The 27,187-nt window shown below is 33.1% G+C and overlaps 1 protein-coding gene across 1 annotated transcript in view; it reads right to left on the bottom strand.

Annotated features, from left to right (window-relative positions):
- Nucleotides 1-26,985, bottom strand: part of LOC142332015 (uncharacterized) — an 87,292-nt gene extending 60,307 nt beyond the window's left edge. The window contains exons 1-3 of the mRNA XM_075378081.1: nt 26,823-26,985; nt 19,026-19,207; nt 10,024-10,210 (exon numbers count right to left, since the gene is read on the bottom strand). Coding sequence (XP_075234196.1) covers nt 10,024-10,210; nt 19,026-19,207; nt 26,823-26,955 — 502 coding nt within the window. The 5' untranslated portion in view covers nt 26,956-26,985. The remainder of the gene's footprint in view (nt 1-10,023; nt 10,211-19,025; nt 19,208-26,822) is intronic.
- Between the last annotated feature and the right edge of the window lie 202 nt (nt 26,986-27,187).

Genomic DNA, 27,187 nt, shown 5'->3' on the forward strand with positions numbered 1-27,187 from the left:
ATCCCGCCTCGTAGCGTGTCAGGTCGCTACACCACCCCCTCCGTTCCTTGCCAGTAATGGCTTTAACGGAGGACATCTTCTTGCCCTCAAACTGATCACATTCCACAGTGTTCAGCCCAGCCACGGTGAGATGCCACCGATGCAGATGCCCTGAGGAACATCTACATCGGTAATTCGCCACGAGAGATAGTAATGAGTTCTGCCTTCCGAAGAAGACAGCCGACACCTAACGCTACCACGTTGCCCTCAGGAATTGTAATCCAGACAACTAATTGCACATCATTGCAGTTTTGAATGTACTTACTTAATGAAACATTAGAGATTAGTTTTAAAGTAGCAATTAATTTTGCAAGCCAAAGTTCAAATAAAAAATGGTGTATTTTGAAATTCAGGATTTTGAAATTCAGGAGTCTTTCTGGAATTAATCCCTGATTGTATTCCAAAGTAAACTGTATCAAATCTATTCCATGATAACCAAAACACTATTTCAATAAAATTTCAAAGCTAAAGTTGTCAAAAAAAGAGATGAATATTTTAATACATTGTAACATAGAATATTATAATAAATACAGGCACATTTTACAATATCTGGCAGAAATTTTCACAAAAAAAAAATGTTTTTCAATACAAAACAATTTGAATTGTTATTGTTTTACTATAAATACTGGCTGCAAGTCATCACATCAATTGATTTAATGTCAAGTTGTTACAAAAACAATTCATAAAAAAAAGAAGAAAATTATTAAAATCAGTCTAGCATCCCCATGCGTGTTTTTTAAACAAAATTTTTCTATAAAATTAATTTTTTGGTAAAAAAATAATAAATGATAAAAATTTTTAATTTTTTTGTGAGATTACTGCATTATTTCCCTTGTGGAGACAAAAAGATTAGTTGCCATTTTAGGAATTTCTTCAAAAATGAAGTCTGTACAGACTATAGAATGTGTTCCAAAAGGTAGGTAAAGCACAAGCACATTCATAGACTTATCAGCTGTAAAATCAAGCATTCCAGGTATTTTTGTAATATGTTTCACACAATATCATATGCACAGCACAGCGGGAAGCTACAAGGAGGTAGTACATCCACCTATCTATCTACAACAGATTTAATTACCTGAATGTAAGAGAAAGCCTATCAGAAAGACATAACAAATTGTTCAAAAGGAAAACATTGAACTTCAATGAAGAAATACAATGATAATCAGAAGGAATACATACTATTACTCTTAGTGAAAGAAACATGTAAAATAAGCCGAAGAAAGAAGACAAAAAGACTACAATGGAGAAGGGTAACAGCATGAGAGGAAGATTTTACTGTAGATTTTAGAAAGACAATCCAATCATGTAAGGCAAATAGGAGGTAATAAAGAAGAAAAATTTATAGGAATTTAATCACCATTTGTAAGCTAAATAGCAAAGTATCAAAGATGATTTTCACAAAAAATAGTTTGTAAAATTTTGATAAAACTTTAAATAAGCTCATCATTTAATATAGTAAATTTATTTTGTTTGCAACTGCCTAAAAACAACTTTCATTAAAAATTAAATAAAAAATATTTCATTCATTACTTTTTCCTTTAAATAAAGTTTACACTTACAAATTACAGTGAATATAAACTAATTTTGAATCAAATGATAATATTCTCAACCGATGAACCAGAATCTGTTTTCATAGAATTACAGTCAAATAGAAAAATTAAAATCACGGTTTTTAAAAGGCTAATAATGTTCATTATTCTGTACATCTTTAAAGCTCTCATCTCTAACAATAATCAATTACAAAGTGAATTAGTTATCTTACAAACATGTAATCTTACCTTATTCACGGAGGTTTGGTCAAGTCAAGCGATTAGACGTGTTTTTCCCACCTCATACAAGTTATTCATTTTCTTCGTATTTCAGTTTGTTTTCGTATTCTAATTCATTTGTTTTGTTTTTTCCATTAATTAATTATGTTTTTGTTGTGTTTTTAGTTAATTTTTATGTTTATTGCACTGCTGCATAATTTCTGATTTGGTGTTGTTTGATTACCTGTACTCACTTTTATTTTGTGTTGTTTAATTATTTTTGTTGACTATCGTGACTCCAGTTCTTTGTCAGGTTGAGATGGACAATGAATATGTGGCAGAGATTAAACCAACTAAATGGTCACAGTCGCAGTCTCCACCACTGGTGTGCCACAAGAAGAGAAAACATGCTGTTTGAGGAGGTTCTGATGCGCTGATCATGAAGTCAGGGGATGATTCATCAGCTGGGAACCCTGACAAGAGCCATGCTGTACTAAGTGGAAAGGAATATCCTGTGTTGATGGCCTCTACAATCATGACCGCCCTTTAAGAACTTTTTTCTGGGGTTGGGATACTGCATGGCTTGGTGCAGGTAACTCCAAATATAAAGCGTGAGATTAAAGAGGGCTTGGTGACGCAAATCCCCCGGAAGGACCGTGATCTGAATGAAAATTTGGAAAGACACAAAATGCGACCATTATTACGTCTTATGAAGCGGCCAAGAAACTAATTGCAAAGCATTTGAGAATTGGCTGGGGGCAGTGCAGGGCTCGGATGCATGATCCAGAAGAGATATGCTTTCGATGCTGGGGGTTGAGAAACATGTCCTCAACCACAAAGGACCCGACCGCACTGAACTGTGTTTAAATTGCAGTCAGGAAGGACACCGGCAGGCCCAGTGCACCAGCCCAAGGAAGGAGGAAGTGTGTGATTTGTGGTTCGAAGGGCTACAGGATGGATGACTGTTCTGACCGAAAATGAAGTTTCTCCAATTAAATATGAACAGAAGCAGGCGTTCACTTGGTAGGTGGCCCTCAACTGCTCTGCTGAGGTATGCTCCTCTCTGAGCCGCCTGTCTCAATCACTCTAAGTTTAATATGGTTATTGGATAGTGCGGCGACAGCAGCAATTGGCCTTTTGATACCTGGAGTGCCAGTAGTATCCAGTGCTCTGGGAATGGCTTTGTTTGGGCAAACCTATGATTGTTGACAGTTTTTTCATGCTACTGTTCCCCAAACTCCGGCACTGAGAGGTATATATCGTTCTCATCAAGTTTGAGACTCGCTACTCCACAGGGATCTTGAAAACAGACAGGAAACTAGTCTCTAAATGTGGTTGCTTCGTTTTGGTGAAAATATCCAGGCTCGCCTTGCCGGTATGTTGTCAGCAGAGGACTTGGTGACGATTGTGCAGGAAGAGTGTACAACAGCAGGAGTGTTCGTTCATTGTAATCCAAATCAACATGCTTAATGGTGGACTGATGAGATTGCTTGCCTTAGGAGGGAGGGGTGGGTGGCCAGGAGGTCATTTCAATGGGCTGCAAGACGTGTATCTCAAAATGTTTGGTCCTTGACTCATCAACGTTTTTTGGAGGCAAGGGCAATATACAAGGCGGCAATTAAGGAGGCCGAAAACAGGTGTTGGAGGGATCTTTGCTACATGGTGAATCAGGACCTGTGGGGGAAAGGTTTCTGGATAGTGAACAACAAATTTGGGAGGAGGGTTCCAGTCTTCATGGAACAGCAAGTACTAGACGCTGTACAGGTGTTATTCCCTACAGGTTTGGGAGGGAATAATTTGATTGTGTGTCTATTAGACACAACTGTAATACAGTTACAATCAAACCAAAAAAATGGAGAGAGGAGGATTAAAGAGGAATAGGAATAAGTATATATTTTCTTTTTATAGATTGCTGACAATAACCATATCTCTAAAGGATTATAAGTATTCAACATAGGCATGGATTACGGAACCGGAAAATACCAGACCAAAGACCATGGACATACCCGACACCAACACACCACCGAACGTCCACGTCCACGAACTTTAACCTATTAATCTCCCATTCCACAACCCAACAGTATAAATAGAGAACACAACCAGCAGACCAACCAGTACAGAAGCGATGATCAACGGAGACGTTATAGATTGTATCATACACGAAGACTGTGAACACGGAGAACGCCTGTGTAATTGTATATATTGTGGCAACCAAGACGAGCAGTGTATAGGGTGGCTAAAAAAAGTATCAGAAGAAGATTACAAAAGAGATTATATAGAAAATTTTTGGAAGTCAGGCGAAAATAGCGCATACGAAGAACTCAACCACGACACCTATAAACAATACAACGAAGAACTGGAGGAACTGGACGGCAGAAGACTTCAAACGGAAAATAGAACAAATACAACAGACAATGGACAGACTGACACAACTAAACAAACCGTGGGCGTGGCCGAACCAAATGACGGAAAAACAACTATACCCGACAATACAGAACAAATGGGGAACATCAATCTACATTGCTCCGAGACGTTACGTGACACTACTCCAGAAACGCAAAAACGAACCAACGATGACGACAGACCAACTAAACGACATAAAACAAATAATAACCAACACACATACACACAAGTTTGCCCCGGATCCGCTGAAGGAGCTGGATTCCATTTTCCAGCTGTTGGAAGCAGAGAATGGGAGAGGTCTTTACTTGCTCTTGGTGAACACGAGTTCTCAGAGTATACGAAAGACGATATGGTCAAGCATATTGACCATATTAGAACAAAATTACAAACCAACAATGACATGGACACAACACGGACACAAAGGAGCGGAGGTGATGTGCTTCCACACACAAACAGAGGACGAGACAATAACAGCAATAACAAAATCAAAAACGGAAACGATACAGACACTGCAGACGGACAATGTACCTCCTCCGTGGAGGTTCATATACAAAACAGTTTTCACGCACATAATGACAGACAAAGAGGAAGCAGCCCCTCCGCCGGACCGTCAAATACTAAACAAAAAAAGAGAACTAAACGAAAGGCAACGGACACTGATGACAAAACGACTAAAACTAAACATAAACGAACAAGGACAAACACGAAACGAACAAACGACACAGATACAACAGACTCAAATGAACACGACAGACGACCAACTCCTGGACCAGATGATGACACAGAAGGAAAAGGAGTTGGAGACGATACTCAATGTGGATATACCTTCATCATCCACCACAACAACCAAAACCCAACATGGAGAGAATCCAGTAAACGTTTATACAGAAACGAACCCCAATTCTCAATCTACAACCACGGAGACCACAGCCACATCATATACTTCGGAGACAAAAAGGGGGGGAAACAGTACACGAACAAGGGAACGAATCGGACGATATCTACAACTTGACGCTGCGGGACTTACAGAAATGTATGTCACAACGCAAAAAATTTACAATATTAGGGCATTCATTCTGTATTGCATCCGTAACGGCACGACCTCACTCCATCAGTATGGAGTTAAACGATCTACCAGACTAACAAAACTAGAACGAGACATACAAAAACAATTGGAAACACTAGAGACACAGACGGACATAACTGACCATACAATCTGTAAACAATATTGGGAAGATAAAAAGGAAAACAAACGAATCGGAAAATGTAAAAACGCAAACGTTGTTGACATAATAGAAAACCTAATTACAGAACACAAAATAACATCATGCTCCGACTGGGAAAGTAAAATCGACATAGACACAAACGACAACTTATGAAAGAATTCGGACTGAACATAGACAGCTACATACAAAAAATAATACGATATAACAAATACGAAAACATAAAACAAATAAAACACCAATCACTCACAAGAATAATGGTAGACACGTACAAAAAATACACAGAGGACTACGAAATAGAACAGGAAGACATAGAAAGAGCAAAGTGGATAGAATACATGTTGACAGAAAACCAAATCGAACCAAAAGAACTATTCGCCTGGACAGAAATCATAAAAACAAAACGCTACAAAAAAATAAATGGACTAGTACTATACGGAAACACCAACGCCGGAAAATCATTACTAATAGATAATCTAATAGGACCAACACAACCAGAAGAAATACCGAGAGAACGAGATAACAGTGGATTCCACCTAGACCAACTACCAAACGCAACAGGAGCGCTATTCGAGGAACCACTGATAACACCGATTAACGTAGGAACATGGAAACTATTACTAGAAGGAAAGACAATAAAAACGGACATTAAACATAAAGACAAAGAAGGCATAAAACGACTACCAGTATACATAACTACAGCCACGCCCATAACAAACAACATCGACAGAAACGAGGAAATCCAGATCAACCACCGAATCAAAATATTCAAATTCAACAAAACAATATTCCATAGAAAAGAAGACTACACAATAACAGCAGAATTACAACAAAACCGGATAAACAAACCACCAGGAATAATAAACCCTATACACTTTGCCATCTTATATATAATGACAGGCGAAGACAGTCTTCAGAGAGTGATAGAACTCGACGACGAACACACGCTAGACGACCAACACGACGAAATACATCAGGAAGAGGTAACTATAAACACCACTTACAATAAAAACCCAAACCAACTAACACACACTAGACAAATAACTAATAAATAATATGTTCAACAGGTACTGGAACTAATGAGATTGAAAAAACAACTACAAAATAAATGGCAGGAAAAGAGAACAAACCAAAAACAAAATCAGACAAATCAACAGACAACAGCCTAATAATTCCACCAGGAGGAGATGGAGCAGGAGGAGAAGGATATGGACACAGACTACCACTAAGGGTAAGCATACGTTATAATATAATCAATATAAAACAAAACAAATATTAACAACACACTAATTATATTCTTTCGTATGCTCAGGTCCTAAACATATGGAACAAAGGAGGAAACAGCTACTACAACATTGTAAAAAATAGCCGCTGCATGACATTAGACTTCACAACAGACCAAGGACCAATACCAATTCCATATCAATACGCGGGATTCTGGACATCTATGTGGTGTGATAGTGAAATTGCAAACAATCAAACAATCAATCTGTACAATGAACTAAACAAACTAGCATGGGGTGTAACATGGGTAAAGGGGGAAATAAAAATAGAAATCTACAATGTACTTAGGCAAAGACTGCTACAAGGAGGATCTACAAACTATACAACATACGAATTTGAAGGATCACAAAACCTAGTCATAGGAACATACGACAGATGTCCACTAGAACTAACAACAACAAAAAAAGAAGACGTCGGCCCGACATATCACTTAAAATCAAAAGACAACAAACTATATTCACAAACATTAGACATAATAACAAAGGAAGAGATAGAACAAAGGAAGGAATATAAGAAGACGATACACTTTCCGACTCTAACACATAATTACTGTTACAAACCAAACAAAATAGATAAATGGGACACATTAATACCAGGAGTAACAGGGACAACTTTAAAAACTCAAATAATAAAACCAGGTACAGAACTATTAAGTCATACTATAACAGGAACACAATACCTAGGATCAGGAACTGTATTCCAACAACAAATTTGGGAGGAGGGTTCCAGTCTTCATGGAACAGCAAGTACTAGACGCTGTACAGGTGTTATTCCCTACAGGTGAGGACCCACTGAGAGAGAAGATAGCCATCGATAACTTGTCCCTCTCCAGCATGAACGAACTGTTGCTAGCAGGGAAGAGGCTACGACGACGGACGAGCCCGGATCCTGATGGCATTCCTACGGAACTGTTTGTATATTGGTAGAGAAGGCCATGGCGGAACTCCCGAACATGATGAACGATATGTTGTTGGGAGATTACATTCCGAGGGCATGGAAAGAGCCCTGTCTAGTGTTGTTACAGAAGCTAGGGCAGAGTCCCCCTCCACTTATCCGATCTGCCTGACAAATTCTTTATGCAAACTGTTGAGAAAGATGCTTGATGTCAGGCTGAAGCGAGAAATTGAGCATAACGGTGGATTCTCCAAGAACCAGTATGATTTTCGTAAGGGGAGGTCTGCTCCCAATGCTGTAAAATGTGTGTGTCAGCTGGTAGAGGTTGCAACTGTGACCACCAGGCACATGAGAAACATACCTGTGGTTGTGATGCTTGAACTAAAGAATGCTTTCAACTCATTGCGCTGAGGTTCCGTGTTCAAGGGATAAGCAGGTAGACAGCGGTATATGGTAAATGATACATAAGTTCTTGGAAGAAAGACGTCTGCTTTACAATTCAATGGACTCACAGCTCTCTTTTCCGGTCATGTGTGGGGTACCTCAGGGGATTAGGACATAGTCTGACGTTATGGAACCTGGTGTTTGATGGGGTGCTCCGAATGAGGTATCCTTGAGGTGTTGTACTAGTGGCCTTTGCTGGCGATCTGGCATTGGTAGTATAGGTGAAGGCTGTAGATGACATAGCAATGACAGCCAATGAAGCTATCAATCTAGTGCAGCACTGGTTGATGGATAGGAGGCTAACCTTGTCTTCTGAGAAAACAGCATTTATCTGTCTGGCTGGCAGACGTCTTTTTTCTCTGATCCAAATCATGGTAGGCAGAGCCTTAGTACCCCAGGTGGAATCTTTGAAGTATTTGGGGACATGGCTGGACCAACAGCGTACATTTTCCCGTACACGTGCGACAGACATCTGATCATGCAGGAGTGATGGTGCCGGCACTGAGTAGGCTCCTAGGCAATGTGCCCGACCCCCGGTCATCCAGAAGGAAGTTGTACAGCCATGTGATCAATTCTGTTCTGCTGAGTGGGGGTCATTGTTTCGTCGAATGCTCTAGGATGCGATCGAAATTGGCGAGCACTGGAAAGTGTGCAACGGCGAATTGCCCTCTTCATTGTTTCAGTTTTGACCAAGGGAATGTTAGTCACTGCGGGCAACCCTCCATTTAAACAACTAGCTGGGATGAGGATTTGGATTATTGGAGGAGCTGACAGGAGTGACATGCACAAGCAGTTGTTCCGAAAATGGCAGGTCTGTTGGATCTGTCCTCTACAGGGTGATGGACACATCGTCTGATCTGGTAGGTCGAGTCTTGGGTCAACCACAGCTTTGGTGAAGTCACCAACTGGTTGACCCAATTTTTATCTGGCCACAGCGTGTTTCAGGTGTACTTACATGCCAGGAGGAGAGCTGATGATCCCTTTTGTCTTTCTTGTGGAGAACTTGATTCACCAGAACATGTCGTGTTTGACTGCCGGATGTGGGCTACTGAACGTCACTCCTGTAAGTTGGTGACTGGGACCCTTACAGTTGACACAATCATAGACTGTATGTTATCAGGGGCAGAGAGGTTTCGTGTGGTAACTGACTTTGTGACAAGGATACTCCAGCACACAAAGCCATGGAGGTTGGGGCGACAAGGGGTTGCAATGATGAAGCACTGGGATTCTCTCATCCCTTTGCAAAAAAGACCAAGACCCGGTGTTGTAAGTGCCTGGCAAGGGTGCTCTCACTAGAGACATTGACATCCCGGTTTCTAGGGTGGGGGGGTCTAGGAACGACACAGTCTGGCTTGGATACGCCGCCCTAGGGGTTAGAGGCAGGCAATGAAAAGATCTCACCAGCGGGCTGACCTGTTATGGCTGGCCCATTTGAGTAGACAACCCCCCTGGGCTGTGCTTTGCTTTGTTATGGATCTTGCCCGGTGGGGGGGTTAACAAAAATCTTACCTAATTCATTGCTGCCTATTCAACTTAAGTTCTTCTCACTCAGAATTATATATTAAATTGTAATTACTGCTGCATAAGCCATATAATAAAAAATCAATAAGTAGAAATTTAAAAAAAAAATATTATCTCTCATTCTACTTGCTTACTAGACCTTCATTTACATCAACCTTCAATAATCATGTAAAATACACGCACACAATAAAAAGAAATAAAAAAAGAAAATACTTCTTAATTTCAAGAAATTACAACAATTTTAAGCAGAATACACAACCAATGAAACAGTACATCAAACTAACACAAATGAATTAAGACAAAAATACTGATGTTAGCAGGGAAAAAGAAGACAATGATTGTAAAAAATAACTTATGTGAAATAGCCTGTGAGATAACCAAAAGAATAAAGACAAAAAATCTAAAATCAAAACCATGCATTTAATTACAACTTTAAAGAATTATATTAAATTATAAAAATGCCAAACCTGAACCGCCTCCAGAATATGATGAACTGGAATTACCACCAACACTACTAGGTGCTGATCCCCCTTTTCCAGGGATTCCTGGTGGAGATGCAATACCAGGGATTTCAACCGCTTTCCAGTCCTCGCCTTCCGCTACCATAAGTGCTATTAATGAACCAACTTTAATGTCCTTTGTACCAGAATCAACCTGTACAAAAAAAATTAATAAATAAATAAAATTTTCCTTATGCAGGGTTATTAATAGATGTATTTTCTGTGACATTCAGCGAGCTACGTAACAATGGAATTCCAATTATATAATTTTTTCATTTGTAGAATTTGAAATTAAATTCTTGCAACAGTCAGTAAATGACAATTATGTTATTATTTTATCACATTTACGTACTCGTACTTACAGTGTTAGGCATATGTTAATGATTCAGTAGACATTTCCTGTTTCTTTGAGGTGATTTTCAAAAATTGATACTGCAATATGTTGAACCTGTATGTGTTCTTTGCACATGTGAGTGAGTGATTCCATAAGCAGAAAAAAATATCTTTGCATTAACTCAATCTGATCAGGGTAAAAAAGCCATCAAGGACAAGAAAAAGCCATCCCCTGTTCAAAAACTGCTTTATAAAACCTAAATAGTTGTATTCTGTATGTAAAGTAGATAGCAATATAAATGTGAATTTCAGTAGGATAATATAATAAGCAACTACATCGGGCTGGGTGCTTTCTTTTAATTTATTACTTTTGTTCATGCATAATACAGGGATTTAATTTAAAAAACAGAAAGGACATTTTTCATCATAAGCGAACGTCCTGTACATCATGGGCCAGAAATACCTGTTCCTTCACTGCCAGATAAAGCAGATGATCTGTGATGAGAAATTGTTTCAAAGGCATCTGCTAGTGAACTGGATGATGAAAATGATGATTATGATTCTAGAAACAATAACCAAACTATTCAAACATTCCGAATTAAATGATTTGGTAAGGGTTTTAAACTTTCCTAAGGCCTCAGCTGAACTTTTAGGCCCAAGGCTGAAGGAAAAAATTTTTTAGATCCTGGAAGTATTTTTACTGGTTTAGGAACAGAGAAAAAGAATTTGTTCAACATTTTTTCTTAAGAAGATGCGTTAGTTTAGTGTAATGATGTAGGTACATCATTACACTATTATAATTGTTCCATGAGTGCAGGTGGACTCATGGAACAATTCCACATTGACTACAAGGTTTCTGAAAGGAGACTGTTCATTGATTTATCAAAAAGAAGTCTTAAGGCAGTTCTGCACAATGGAAGTACGCTTCTTCATAAGCAGGGTATTCTGTTCACTTAAAAGAATGTTACAAAAATCATGAGTTACTTTTAATTAAACTTTGGTATAAGGATCAATGTTGGACAATTTATGGCGATTAAAAGGTTAATTCTTTATTGTTTGGATAACAAAGCGGTTATACCAAATATCCACATTTTTTTTGCAAGTAGGTTAGTTAGTATGATAGAAAGCAGCACAATAATGAAAAAGAACGGCTACAAAGTTATATGAAAAACATTGAAAGAAAAAGTTTAGTAAATGAAAAAGTTTACTAGAGCCAAGCAAAGTTTTGCCCTCTGAAATATATATTAAATAAACTAGGGTTAATGAAACAATTTGTGAAGGCATTAAAAAAAGATGGGAGAGTGTTTCAAGACCTTTACAGTCACTTTCCAAGTTTATCAGAAAGATAAAGAAATTAGTGTTATATTGAAATATTTAAATTTAAATAAATATTTGAATTTAAAATGAAGGAAGCAGAAAAAAAGCTTGGAAAGTCTTCAAGGATACAGTTAAAAAGTTTCTTGGCAACAAAAAAAATAAAGATTATAAAAATATTGTATAAAATATGTCAGAAGAATTTAAAATTTAGGCTGTAAAATGAGCCTAAAGGTGCATTCTCTAGATTTGCATTTGCACTTCAACTACTTTCCTGAAAATCTTGGTCCACAAAGTGAGGATTACGGGAAAAGATTCCACCAAGACATGAAATAGATGGAAAAGAGTTACCAATGGAGATTTAATGCGAGCATGATAACTGACTACTGTTGATATTAAAAAGAGATGACCCACTGCAAGATCACAGAAGAAAAAGGACGAAAAGGAGCATTAAAGCAAAAAGAAAAAGATTTTGTAAGGACGTACATAGTATTTCATCTACTACATAGTATATCTACTGTGTTTTCATTCGTTTTTATGATATTTTAAAGTAGTTTTGTTTTTCATATAACTTGTAATTAAATTCTAAAATTTGTTAAAAATTGGATTTTATATTTAAAAAAGAATTTTGAGGCCTCTTTATAAAAAACCCTTATGTGACACAGAAAAACTGAGGTCACATTTGGATTCAATGCCCAAAAGTACATAAGATAGCTCTCAACTTGAAAATAATTTTTCAATCATTAAAAGCACAGGCCTGTGTTAACAGTTAATTTGTAAACAAAAGAGCTACACTAAATTGCACATTAACTTTTCTTTATTACTTTGACCTTTTTTTCTTTTAATTAAACTCAGATTTCTCAAATTTGTAGCCGTTTTTTATTGAATTTAACTTTCTACAAAATTTGTTACAAAGTTTTATTTGTTATGTGGCAATTTACTAAAGTTATTTTATCCCAAACCTAAAAATTTGTTTACAAGTTTTACACAACTTTTCTCAAATAATATTAAGAATACAATTCTGGGAACCATTTTTTAATACAATTTTCTAGTAAATTAACTGTAAAATACATTAATTTTTTACTCTAATTAATGTCCAAAAAGTTCAATGTACATTACATTAACTACCAAGCAAAAATTAGAGTAAAAGCTTTCAGCAGTGCAACTCAAAAACAAGGCATTTTCAGATCTATGTTTATGTGACAGTTTCCTTGATTTTAGTTCTAGAATTGCCTCCGAAAGTAGTATTTTTCCTAGCGAAACACTATGTGTATGATGAGTGTAATTACGCTAAAATAACTAAAATTTGCATTATGAAAAGATTTCTTCGGTTTTCATCATACACTTCTAACACGAAAAATATAATTTTATTATCTAAATTTTTAATTTATTTTTCATAAAAAATGCAGGAAGTTGTGCAAAAGCAACGTGGAAAATAAACCGGCTGAATTTATTTCATTAAAAACAATATAAACATTTTCAAGTAAATACAATGATTGTTGACAGTAAAGTCGGTCAGTATTACAGAAAACTGTACTTTTTCCAAATGAACTGTATTTAGACCTGTTTCAAGTGCCACTTTAACTTATTTGATGTAGCTGAACAGTGTGTTTTCAGATTGAAGACTTCATTTTTATGAACCGATACAAAAGGGCAATGTATATTTATAAAAAAAAATTGTACAGCTTGAAGATATCAACTTTAATCAAAACAGGAAAGTTTATACACTGTACATGCTGGCAAACTGAAGGCAGAATCTTAATCTGAAGGACTTTCTATCCTAATGTAATCTGCTTGTAATGTAAATCAACTTTTAGTAATCAGGATTGTAATTCTCTGAATTACAGTCCCTACATTTGCTGAAAACAATTAACTGGACATACTTAAAAATTATGTGGTTCCATAACTTGACATACAGAAAATTTTCATGTAATTTAATTTTAACGTGATAGATATCTTGTTACTTTATGGATTGTGACCCACAATTATGCAAATAAAGCTTTTGATATGCAATTGCAGTGTAGATCTGTGATCACTGGACATCTCACAGATTTACAATAGTGATTTTTTTATTTTGAAGAGGATCATAATAAGGGCCCACAACTCAGAGTACGTAAATGTGTCTTGAACAATGTAGTTTTGAAGATGAAAACATTTTGAATGCAAAATACAAAGTATATTTTTTTAAATTTTATCTAACCGTAAATAAAAAATCAATAATCCTTAAAATTTATATTAATTCACACTTTTGTACTGCGATTGTACATACATAGCATAATAATGTAATTAATATTCTAATATGAGAAATGAAATAAAATGATTTACACCTTACCAAAATATCAGAAAAGTCGTATGAAGGGTGATGTTTATATGAGAATTTAACAGGTTTGAGTATTGATGAAACAGAAGTATTAGGAAGGATATAAGACTTGACTGATTTATGAGTGGAAAGAGGAAAATATTGGTTCACCTGTAAAAAAAATTATAATGATTTGTTAACAATAGTATATTCAGTAAATTAAGTATAAAAATCACTGTAAATTTTCATGTTTGATAAAAGTTTTTAATGATTATTTCAGGCTAATTGTGACTACCCTTATCACAGTAACTTAGAATATCCTAGCACTTAACTGGTAGTATAAGACACTTAACTCTGGTTGATATTTCCTTTTAGTTTTAACGTTGTTGGTTTTACTTATTGTTTATTTATTTATTTATTTTTTGTTCTGATTTGGGGTTTATTTTATTATGATTGCTGGTTGGTCTTCTAATTCGGTTTATTCTTTATTAGGTTGTATATGTAGAATTTCTCAAAGTATTTCTTATGAAGTTTTTTTTTGTTTTATTTTATATTGTGAGTCTTTTAATTTGGTTTATTTTTGTTATTTTCAGTTGGAGATTTGATTTTTTTTCTTTGCCTTTATTTATAATTTTTCTTTCTTGTATTTTGGCTGAAACTAACCGTTCTCCATTTGATTTTTCTGAGGGTGAGTCAAGTTAGTTTCTGGGTTTAATGTCGAGTATAGATCTTTTAGATTTTCTGGTTTCCATAACTCACATTCGGTAAATTAAAAGTTTAAGAATTTCCCTTTAATTTTATTTTTAAGAACAAACATCAGATGGTACAAAAAACAAATGCAATAAAATGCTGTATAAGATCAAATTAAGGGGGTACACTTAAAAAAAATTTATGAAAATCTGTAATGACAGAAGAATTTTTTATCACAGCAAACAAATAATATAAACAATAATAATTATGGTGAAAAGGGATAAATAAATTATGGGATAAATTTATGAAAATCTGTAATGACAGAAGAATTTTTTATCACAGCAAACAAAGAATATAAACAATAATAATTATGGTGAAAAGGGATACCAATTATCAGAAGAAAATTTAATTAAGATCAATCTAATTAACATTATAATCTCTGAAATATAAACTAATCAAAAAATTGAAATTAAAAAATTAATTTTTTAATTTCAATTTTTTTGAAATTGCGGTTTGAATTGAGTTTAAATGGTTCAGACATTTTTAAGCTAAATTTACACTTTCTATTAGGACCAGAAACAGTTGTTTTTATTACATCATATTATAATGTTTTATATATGAATAACAATTTTTTTTTTATAATTTTTTTTATTTATTTATTTTATTTACACTTTTTCGGCAGCATCTAGTGACGATGATGGTTTAACAAAAAGGCCACTTAGGTTTAGATTTTAAGTAGAATTTTGTAATAGTTTTTGAGCATCATAATCTTGCCTTACACATTAAGCAAAAATGCAAAAACAAAAATAAGAAAACATTTAGTATAAGTAATCGGTAACTATGCAAATGAACATTTGGTATGTAATATATGCTGCAAATAATTGAATAGGATTTAAAAGACATTAAACATTGTACAGATGTCACTTGAAAAAACTTTTTTTAATGACGAAAAAATAGACAGAAAATCGTACTATTCTGTAACTAAAAAACATTACTCTTAAAATAGCAAAACAAAAAAAATAAAATGCATGAAATGGTAAATGGTAACACAATAACAAATCTCAGTTTATTTTTCCTTCACAATGTACACAGCACTCTGTCAGACAAAATATTTCTGGTGCCTTTCAGTTATCATTTCAGGATCGTTTTGAATAAATTCAATAGCATTTTGTACTTTAACGAGTAACTCTTCTTTAATATTAACTTTTTGTCGGTATACTATCGTTTTCATGTGGCCCTAAATGAAGTAATCTAGTGGCGTTAAGTCAGGTGATTGTGGTGGCAATCAATGGTCCACCATGTCCAATCCAGTTTAAGAAATTAGCATTCAAGAGATTTCAAGCTACTAAAGAAAAATGCAGTGTTGTACTATTGTGCTGGAAAATCATTTGCAATCTAGTCTGTAAAGGTACATCCTCCAAAAGAGCTGCCAAATTATTTTTCAAGAATTGAATATATGCATCTCCTGTAATGTTTTTATTGAAAATAAATGGTCCCAGAATTTTTTCATAAATAATGTCAACAACACCAAACATTAATGTAAAATCTATGTTGGTAACTAGTTTACATAGTACCATGTGGGGATTTTCTTTGCTCCATAAATTACTATTTTTAGAATTAAAGACTTTCTCATATGAGAGAATTGTCGATGTCATCACCGATGATAGAAGTTTAACTGCCAGGGCTAATCTGTTGGCTGCAAATTTTGATCCTTCTGCAGGTGAAAAGGATAAAGTTTTTCTTTCCATACGATGTGCCACACTTTGTTTTTTGACAAATTACTGCAACAAGAAATTCGCCTTGTACTAGTGCCTGGGTTACACCGAATATGCTGAATCACATGATGTTCATTATTAACACAATGATTTACTTGGCGTTCAACAGAACATGAACATATTGGAAATGACCCTTTCATTCATAAATGTTGATACACCAAACAATATTTATTAGCTAAAGAAAGAATAACACAATTTTCTGTCTATTTTTCATCTCTTTTGCTTCAATAAAAACAGGTTATTAAAAGTTTTTATTTACTTTTTATTGACTGAATTTACATTAAATTTCTCTGAATTAAATTCTCTATAAGTTTTGTTACTAAATCTTCTGCATTTATTAGTCATTTAACAAAGCAATTGTACTACAAACCTAAAAAAAAACGTTTTCAACACAAAATTTTGTGTTTTAAATCGGATATCTTAAAAACTACTGGAGTTACACTTAATAGGACCTTAATTACACTTAAATAGGACCTATTTTATCCTATTTTCCAGCTAAAATTATATAAGGAACCACCAACTTTACTCTTTAATTTGAGCCCCAAAAATTACAGTAGGGGTTCTTTTAATTAGAAGAGCTGAAATCCAAGTGAAATCTTTCACTAGCTGTAACTCAAAAACTAAGTATTTCCACGCCTATGTTTATATGAACTTTATTCATTGTTTTCACCAGTAGAACATGTCCTGAAAGTTTTTCCACTTCTTTGTGGAATACCTGTGTGTGTGTGTGTGTGTGTGTATATATATATATTTTGTGGTCTATAATTCCGTTATAATGAAATCTAATAATTTTTGAACAAATTCAACTCATATTATAATGGGCTGAAATTTACTTTTGAAACTGACAATTATAGGACAATAAATTACTTAGATGTTAGTATCAAATTTAATAATAAAAATAATAATTTTATAACTTCAGAAAACAAACAGGACCCACAACCAATAAAATCATAATACATAGATATTCAAATCATCGATGGTCACTGTTGATTAGTTGAAGTTTGATTAAGTAGATGAATCCAAATTGAGTTTATGTAGTATTTATTCATTTATAGAATACATTTTTGATTAGATATATCTGGTAGACTTGTTTGTTGTAATTTGATTTCAGTTTAGTAATAACACATTGAATATTAATAATACATATAATATTTTGAGTATTTGAAGTATATTGAATAGAATTAATGTAAATGATTGATTGAATTGCTTAATGCATTGTATGTTACCGTCCCACTACATATCATCTTGTGTACTGAGTCTAGAATCGAATCAGCTGAGCTTTAGCGTTGAGAAAAAGAATTACAACAATCAAGGCTGCCATTACAATATTTTAAATAAGAAGAAAACATGATATTAAAACTTAACAGTCACACAAAATTGATACATATATAAACATTGTTAATAGAGCAATTAATTACACAAAATATATGAAAATAAAAATAAATTAAACAGTTAAATTAAATGACTATAGTGATTCTTTAGTTTACAATACATACAAAAAATAAATATAAAAAAATCAACAATTATACATGTTTAATACCAATAAATGTCATACAAAAAATTGACAATGTATATTTAAAATATGTATAGCATTGTTGAATATACAATTAAACATACTGATTCACATGGTTTATACAATTTAGGTGGAATTTACAAAATAAAATGTAATGACTGCGATGTAGTAGTAGCGACTACTAATGTAATGACTTCGTACAATTTATATACGAAAAATTACTAGTTTTTCCAAAACTAGATTTTCTGAACATTTTAGATATTATAAAAATGGAAAACTAGGTTTCTCTAATGTGTCTGACCATCTTATTAATAATAAAAATTCAATATCTGATATTTAAACAAATTTGGAAATATTAGAAATCAAAAAATAAAATATGAATGCAAATAACAGGGGTATAGACATTTTAGAGAGATTTATATATATAAATATAAAAGTAGATTTAATTTGATCAACCTTCAGAGCATGAGGATGACATGATTATAAAAGCTGGAGTAGATGACAGCACTTTTTCAGACATTGTTGATGCATAATTCAATCTATTTCAAATCTGTACAGTAATGTAATATTTACTAGCCAGACGACATGTATAATTCTATTTTAACCTATTTATTTATTATTTAATTAATTTTTAATTTTAATATTTTTATCAACTGATGTCATATTTCTATATATGTATTTTTAATTTTTGATTTTAAATGTAAAAAAAATATTTAATTTTAATTTCAATTTCAATTTTTAACTCTAAATTATTGATTTTTATAATTTATATTTTTAAAAAAATTAAGGAAGTTTTTAGTATTTTATAAAAAAGGGGAAAAATTTGTATTATTCTTGATAATGTTTATGTGTAATATGTAATTTGAAGTGAACAATTTAAAAAAAATAGATTACAACTGAAGATGCAAGAAATTCACGAAAGCGTTTTTGTATATATGATAAAATAAGATTAGTGTCATCCTATTTTATTTTTTGTTCTGTACTTAGGTTGATCAAGTTCTTTAAATATATACATATATAAAATAAATAAAGAATGGATTTTTACCAATATTTTGGCCAAGATGCCTTCTTCTTCAGTTTCAAATGACATTACTGCTTTATCAGTTTGTATTTCACAAAGGACATCACCAGGAGTGATCGTATCACCTTCCTTTTTTAACCAATTTACAATTGTACCCTCAGTCATAGTTGGTGATAAAGAAGGCATTTTTATTTCTTGGCCTAAAACTGGAAAAGAAATATACTAATTAAAAATGGTAAACTGAAACAACACAAATAGTAACTTTAACAAGAATTATATTTACTCTTATATTAAATTATACAGATTTTTTATAGAATAGTAATAATGTATTATTTCTGTCCTCAATACCAAAATGTAATAAAACAAATCTTTTATTCTAATCAGTACATAATAATTCATTACATGTATTATTACGTAATGTATTATGTGATCGTGAAAAATTTCAGTTTTCAGATTTCAACGGAAACATCCATTTTGACAATCCCTGAATTGATTTTGACCAATTTTGGTGTAACATCTATACATACGTATATATCTCACATAACTCAAAAACAAACAGCTGTAGGATGTTGAAATTTTGGATTTAGGATTGTTGTAACATCTAGTTGAGCACCTCCCCTTTTGATTGCAATCGACTGGACCAAAAGTGTCCAAAAAAGCCCAAAAATTTGGATTTTGGACTTTTTCTTAACTGCAATAATAAGCCCTCATTCAGAGCTTTTCAACAATATACCATAAATAGTTCTTATTTTAATTGGTTCCAGAGTTACAGCCAAATAAATGTTTAATTAATGAAATATTTGGATCTTACAAGGCACATCGGTTTGAATCAGACTTCAACTCCTTTTTTTTTTAATATTAATATACTGATTTATTAATAATAACCTCTGATAGTAAAAAAAATTTAAGATAATAATTCAATAATAACAATAAAAATAAAAGACGTTATTAATGAAATAAAATTTTATGCACTCTTCATTTTAAAAAAATGTGTATATATCACTTGTGTCCACATCAAATTTTTTTTTACTGTTCTGAATACTTTAAGATTTTGTTTTGCATGAGAGCATAATACATTTTTTATTTATTTGTACTGAACTGTGTTAATAAATGTGATGTTATATCTATCTGCAGATGCAAATAAAGCATAGTAATAAAATTAGTTTAAATTTTATGTATTTAATAAATTTTAAAAAGTAAATTTTACATGTATATATATCTTTCGGTATTTAAAATGTAAAATTAATATTTTGTTTAAAACATTTAATTACAAAGGTGATACGTTTGCATGTAAATGTTAACTCATATTGGTCTATAAAAAATTGATTTCAATTGGAACCATATAGTTTTACTTTAAAGTTTCTTAATAAAACACTAAGATTATCACCATTATTAAATATTTATAATGTAAACATATAGTCACATATAAATACACGGTGCCTAACAGTCTTGGGACAGAAACAACAGTTTAATTACTGAACATATTTTAGAATTTATTTTTCTGATGCAATGCAGTATGTAGATGTGTGAGTGATTGCTACAGTGTTTGTACCGCCATTACATGTCAGTTGTGAATAAGATGCATACAGTGCAATACAAGGTTTTCTGGTGTTCTTGAGTATGGCAAATCTCAGTAGGCAACTGCAATGCACGTGAATTTTGTCTGATTTAACGTTGACCCTCCAACAAGAAAGAGCATGTATCGTTGGTTTCACCAGCTTAAACAAACAGGGTGTCAAGGCAAGAGGGCTGACCGCATGAGGCAGAGGAACATGTGAGACAAATTGAAGAAAGTTTTTATGAAGCCAAAGAAAGTCAACACATACAGCAAGCAGAAATCTTAGAATACCTCAACCAACTGTCTGGCATGCTTTGAGACATCATTTACTTTTCAAGTCATGATGAAATGTTTGAAAACATGGATGATTACACTTTTCTTTCGCATTTAATTTTTAGCAATGAAGCGACATGCCATCTAAAAGGAGAAAGAATACACAATGTTCACATATGGGATCTAAAAAATTCTCATGACACTGCAACATGAGAGAGACTACCCCAAGGTTAATGTGTTTTGTAGCCTATCACAAAAAAAGGTTTTTGGACCATTCTTTTTTGTGGAACACACAATTACAGGGCTAATGTACCAGGACATGTTGGAAAACTGGCTTTTCCCTCAACTAAATGAAGATTCACAGGACAGAGCTTCACCCCATTGGCACCTAGATTTTGACATTATCTGAATGGATTGCTACCTCAATGATGGATAGGACGTGCTCAGGAATGAAGAACTGGCTCTTTAGTTCTGACCTCCAAGATCACCTAAGTCACACCATATGGCTTTTTCTTATGGAGGTTTTCTTTTGAGCGCACAATGAATCATCATTATTAGCACCCTAACACGATATTTATGTAATAAATAAATTTTAAAAATTGACTTAAAAATTAATAAAAAACTAAAATCTAGTAACGTACAAATATATCTCAAAACTACAAAGCTTGTAATGTATGCTAAGAGTGAAATAAAAACCACAGTGGATACAACATTAAAAAAAAACTTAAAAGAATAAAAATTACCATTCGGCATACGCCAAACAGTACACAAAGTCGACAAGGACCATATAAATAATTAAATTTTTGAATCAAGATGCACGACCTTTATAAACTGCAAGACAGTCAATAACATCATTGTATTGTTCCCCAACATATTTTGCGTGTCAGCCCCTAATTTAAACTTGATACAATGCCATATAACAGAACCAATCCACAAGGAGTGGCGCAGTTAGTTGGTAACCACAGTGAGCATAAAGGGGTGCATCCAATACCCATGAGTGATACTAGTGTGCCCTGTTTACAAATGGCAAATAATAACCTCTCAATGATTATTTTTGCATGATGAGCTCTACAGTGACAAAATGTTCTTAATTTGTTTATTGCTGACGGAAGCATCCCATTATCTTTGCCATTTGTCATGAACACCCTCCTCAGAAAACAAACAAGATCGTTTGAAACTACGCGGTGGTGAAAGGAGGCTGGAAGCAAGCATCTTTTGCCGCACAATCAGCGTCATCATTGAGTGAAATTCCAATGTAGCTGAGGATCTAGCAGAAGCTCACAGTATTACAGCAATTCATTAGCAAAATAACACACTGAATTTCACAGACAACAGGGTATCTGGAGTATATGTCATAAAGTACTCATGGAATCTGAGCAAACAAGTACATATTGAAATGTTGAGATAATTATATATGTAAGGCCTTATTGTTTCATAAAATAACCGGATTTGTGTTCTTTTTATGATACTGACAAAGATCAAATCAGTAATTAACAAGAAAAGGGCCACCAATCATGGTGGACTACATCAAGCATCTTTAGAGCAGTGACCTGTGGCACTGACTAAGCTATGCAGCCATAGTCTAAATGGGAATAGACCAGAGCTCAGTAGAAGCACAACATGCATATACAATCGGCACAATTGTGGGGGTTTGTAAAAAAAATGCAGTTTACGTACCATCTCTACCAATAAATCTGGCCAACCTGTGAAACCATATCACAGCTGCGGTGAACTCAGTAACACAAGATATGCTTCCTCGCATGTGAAACAAGTTCAGCTACTGCTTACATATGTGCCATGCAGCCAGAGGGGGCCACATTGAAAGTTTATAAATTGTATCTGTAAACTTTATTGTGAGTACTATGAGATGCAATTTACATCACATATGTCATTAGTTCTTAATTTGGAATAGAGTTACAAAATTCAGTATATCATTTCGAGTCTATCATTTTTGTATATTTAAAAACAGGTGTAACAACTGTACCGGTTATAAAGCAATATAATATAAGATCATAGTCAGTCTTTGAAATGAAACAGCAATTTGCAACAAAAAATATTTCACAAGCTTAATAGGAAAAATGATTTTTTTCCTATTATGATATTTTTGCTAACAGGTTCCTGTTAGCTTCTTCACCAACTAGAATATACTGTTTTTTATACATAAGCATGCCAAGCTCATGTGTCACACTCACTCTATTCTTCACTGGAGCTTTTTTTTCCTAAAAATGATATTTTTCCTAACAGGTTCCTGTTAGCTTCTTCACCAACTAGAATATACTGTTTTTTATACATAAGCATGCCAAGCTCATGTGACACACTCACTCTATTCTTCACTGGAGCTGGTTACATAATGAAAAAGATTAATTTTAGAAAAAACAGCTCTGGGTACTTACTTATTAACGCCACCACAGCTACAGCTTTAGGTTATGTTGACTTCGTGTATGACAAATCGTACATATAACAAAATATAACCTACGCTCGCTTCGCTAGCTAACCTCGGTACTTACATATTAACGCCACCGCAGCTACAGCTTTATTTAAAAACAAAGTAGTCAATCGGATTTCGGTGGATTAGCATTAATTGGATTTCGGTGCTATAACATTAAGGTTATATTATTAATATGTTGTATATATTTTGCATATTTAATGTTAATTATAAGAGGTTAGCGAGCGTAGATTATATTTAGTTAGGTTATTTTGATATACATACGATTTGTCAGTACACGAAGTCAACATAACCTAAACAGCAGCTGTAGCTGCGGTGGCGTTAATACGTAAGTACCCAGCTCTGATTAGCACTGCTCAATTACCAGGTATAATGATTATAATTAACCATTTTTTATTATGAATAAAAAATTATATTTGCTTATATTCTAAATGTGAAGTTTGTTTGGTCGGATTGAACTAAAAGCACATTAAATTGAAAAATCAAATTCAAATTTCACTCAATGGCAGCAAGTTTCAATAATTTGTCTTACTTCATAATAATATGGTCCCAACTATACCTTTGTTTATTAAATTAAAATTTTGGTAAAAAAACTATAGATTTTATTTTATTATTACTATCTATTAGTAAATCCTGTTGAATTAAGTAACTTCATTCAGCACTATGAAATCCTGTTAACTGAAGTTTTACTGTAAGCCTAAGTAATATGTTTTCCAGTAAGTCTACCCGATATTGTAAGGCATCCTGCTTTATTATTGTATTTCATAGCTGTTATCTGTCGACCATTACAATTTTAATTGTGCTCTGTGAAAAATATTTTGTAAATTCATAATTTTTTTTGATCTTCATAACCACTCAACAAAAGAAAATAATATGCACAAATTTAAGGAAACTTAGTAAACAATGTACAAATACCTTGACAAGCTCATCTTGTTCGGTCGTAAACATTAGTACAGTTAGTGAAAAGGTTTCAAAAGATCCATGAATATAATTTCCATGTTGTTCTCAATTACAGTTTGCCAAGATAACATATTTCCTTTTAAAGAGGCTTTATGCACATTTATGAAGTATAAACAAGAAATGAATAAAATACCATAGGAAGCATTATAAAACTGTTAATCGATTCCTTGAAAACAAAGCTAATCACAACAGAATTTTGCAATCATATTTTCAGTGAGGCAGCTCATTTTCATTACAGGAGACTGTCACATATGGGGTAATGAGAATTCAAAAAAAAATCCAAAAAGAAATGTAACAATATTTAGTTTAATGGGTTATTTTATTCTACTTTTTTTAAGAATGAAGATGGCCAAGCACTTTGAGAGGAATGGGCAAATCGTACTGTATGATATTAAGTGCCTTTTTGTGACCAGAATAGATGGATTGGATTTGGGCATCCCTCACAATCAATGGCTGTTCACTTTAATATGAATAAAATTCCAAGGTTGGATTTTTTTGACAAATAAAATGAATAAAAATATAAAGATGGTTGAAATGGAAATTTGCTTGATATACCACTTTTTTCAGTTATACTATTAGCTGAACTTAATTTGTTCAAGGTTTCCTAAATTTAAATAAGCTTAAAATAGAAAAAAAAAATCAATAGCTCTTATTGGAAAACAATGTAAACAGTAGCTCAGTAATAACCTATTTTAAAACTTAAGTACTGGCAATTAATTAATGATCACAATCTTTAACCTATTTTTTATTTGCTTACTTTGCTAAAATAACTTCACCAATTTCAATAAAACTGAAGCATAAATTTCTTCTTTAAAAAAAAAAAATTAATAATTACAATATGAATAAATAAACAAATTAATTCTCATGATGTGCTCTTGTCCAGGAAAGATCTCTTTCAAAATGTTTCATTCTCTCTCTCTCTCTGTCTTGCTACCAAATAAGACCAAGTCTTTCTTCAATAGTAGATTTTTTAATTTCAATATCTATATTATTTTCAATATTTTTTCAACATATAATGTTCTGTCATCAGTCTGCTGATCAACATATATATCTGACGCCAGCTTCTAGTGTTCTTTTAATCAGATTGAAAAAAGGATATGTTTACTTCATCTCTTGATGGAAAACAATCCTGGCATTAGACTCACTTACCCTTAACCGACTGGGTTGGTCTAGTGGTTAACTCATCATTGTAAATCAGATGATTTCAAAGTCAAGAGATCTAAGTTTCAAATCCTAGTAAAGACAGTTACTTTTATACAAATTTGAATACTAGATTGTGGATACTGGTGTTCTTTGGTGAATGGGTTTCAATTAACCATATATCTCAGGAATCAACCTGAGACAGTACAAGACTACACTTCATTTACATTCATACATAACATCCTCATTCATCCTCTGAAGTAATACTTTACAGTGGCTTTAGACGCTAAACAGAAAAAGAAACACTCATTTATCCTTAAAAAAGATTAATTTAAAATTTTAATTTTCCTATAGTTATAATCATCTCAATTGCCTATAAACGTTATGGGAGTAAACATATATTTTTATTTTGAATTGGGACTTGAACAAGCATCTGGGTATAATAGTATTTGTAATATTTACAGACAAACGTTAAATTTTATTAAAAACACTTCAATAAACAAAAAAATCCAAAATAACATTCATAATTACGATTAAATCAAGCCAAGGCTTTAAGGAAGCATATGTGGGAACATGATATTTGAAACTGGCAGTATGTGAAATAAATCCGGCTCATTTTAAAAGAAAAAATTTTTCTTTACACTCCTTAAAAAGGATCTCATCCCCTTTCTACACATTTTTTAACCGCTTAAATATACTTTAAAAAAACTATCTGGATGTTAGAGGTTCACTCATTTGGCATTTTCTTCTCAAGAAAATGAAACTGAACCACGATTTTCTGAAATGTTTAAACACATATCAATACAAAATATTTCAACTTCTCATGTTAAAATGCCCAAAAACATACAAGCTTAATTTTAAGTGAGTGTATAAACATGATCTGACGTAATTTTTGCAAATTTAAAATAATAAATTCTGTGAAGTAAATAATCCCATAAAAACATACATTTAACACACCTACAAATAAATTAATCATTTAAATAAGTGCAGAACTCAGAAACTAAATTGGGTATGATTTACTCATAGACTTGAAATACTTAAGTATTAACCCAAAATACAGAGAAGATTAGGAGTAATCATCTGTCAACAGATAATACTTAATAGCCGCACTAAACAAGTAAGAGATGAACATACATTAAAAAATAAATGATTACACATGTAGAAATATAAAATACGCTCATATGCGAAAGATTATATTAATAACCACCCTGTAAGCAAGTTAACATGCGTTACACAAAAATTTCATGAAACATATTCATCAAATTACGCTTAAAAAATTTACCCGAAATTACTAACTTTCAAATGCCATAACAAAAATAAATATATTTTTTACCTAAGAACCTAAGCTAACAAAATCACCTTGAAGAAACTTTGGAGGTTAAAAATGTTAAACCGCGATCTCTAAGGAACGTTATCAACAAATATATTAAATCGTTGTACTCACCGTTTAAATAAGATGATGTGTGAAAACATATTCGTTGTTTTAATTTAATATTTCTAACAGTAGTCTGACTAACAAAACTGCAAAAAAGTTTTTGAGCAATTCGACCCCTACTTAACCTCACAACTCCTGCCATGGCTAAGACACGATAACAGCAACGCGAAAACAATCCGTCTCCAGGGCAATGCTGCCTTGATTAACCCGGTCCTCCAATTCCGCCAGCTGATGAGAAACTAACCAGAAATAAATAGCGGTGTGTTTAAAATTGCTGAAAAAAGTGAAAAAATATCACTCAGTTTATTCAGAGCCTAACATACCAAATAACAGTATTTACTTATTTTAGCTAACTACAGGCTATTCGCCCGATT

The sequence above is a fragment of the Lycorma delicatula genome, chromosome 11 (assembly GCF_047948215.1).
Source record: "Lycorma delicatula isolate Av1 chromosome 11, ASM4794821v1, whole genome shotgun sequence".
In the NCBI taxonomy this organism is placed as follows: Eukaryota; Metazoa; Arthropoda; class Insecta; order Hemiptera; family Fulgoridae; genus Lycorma; species Lycorma delicatula.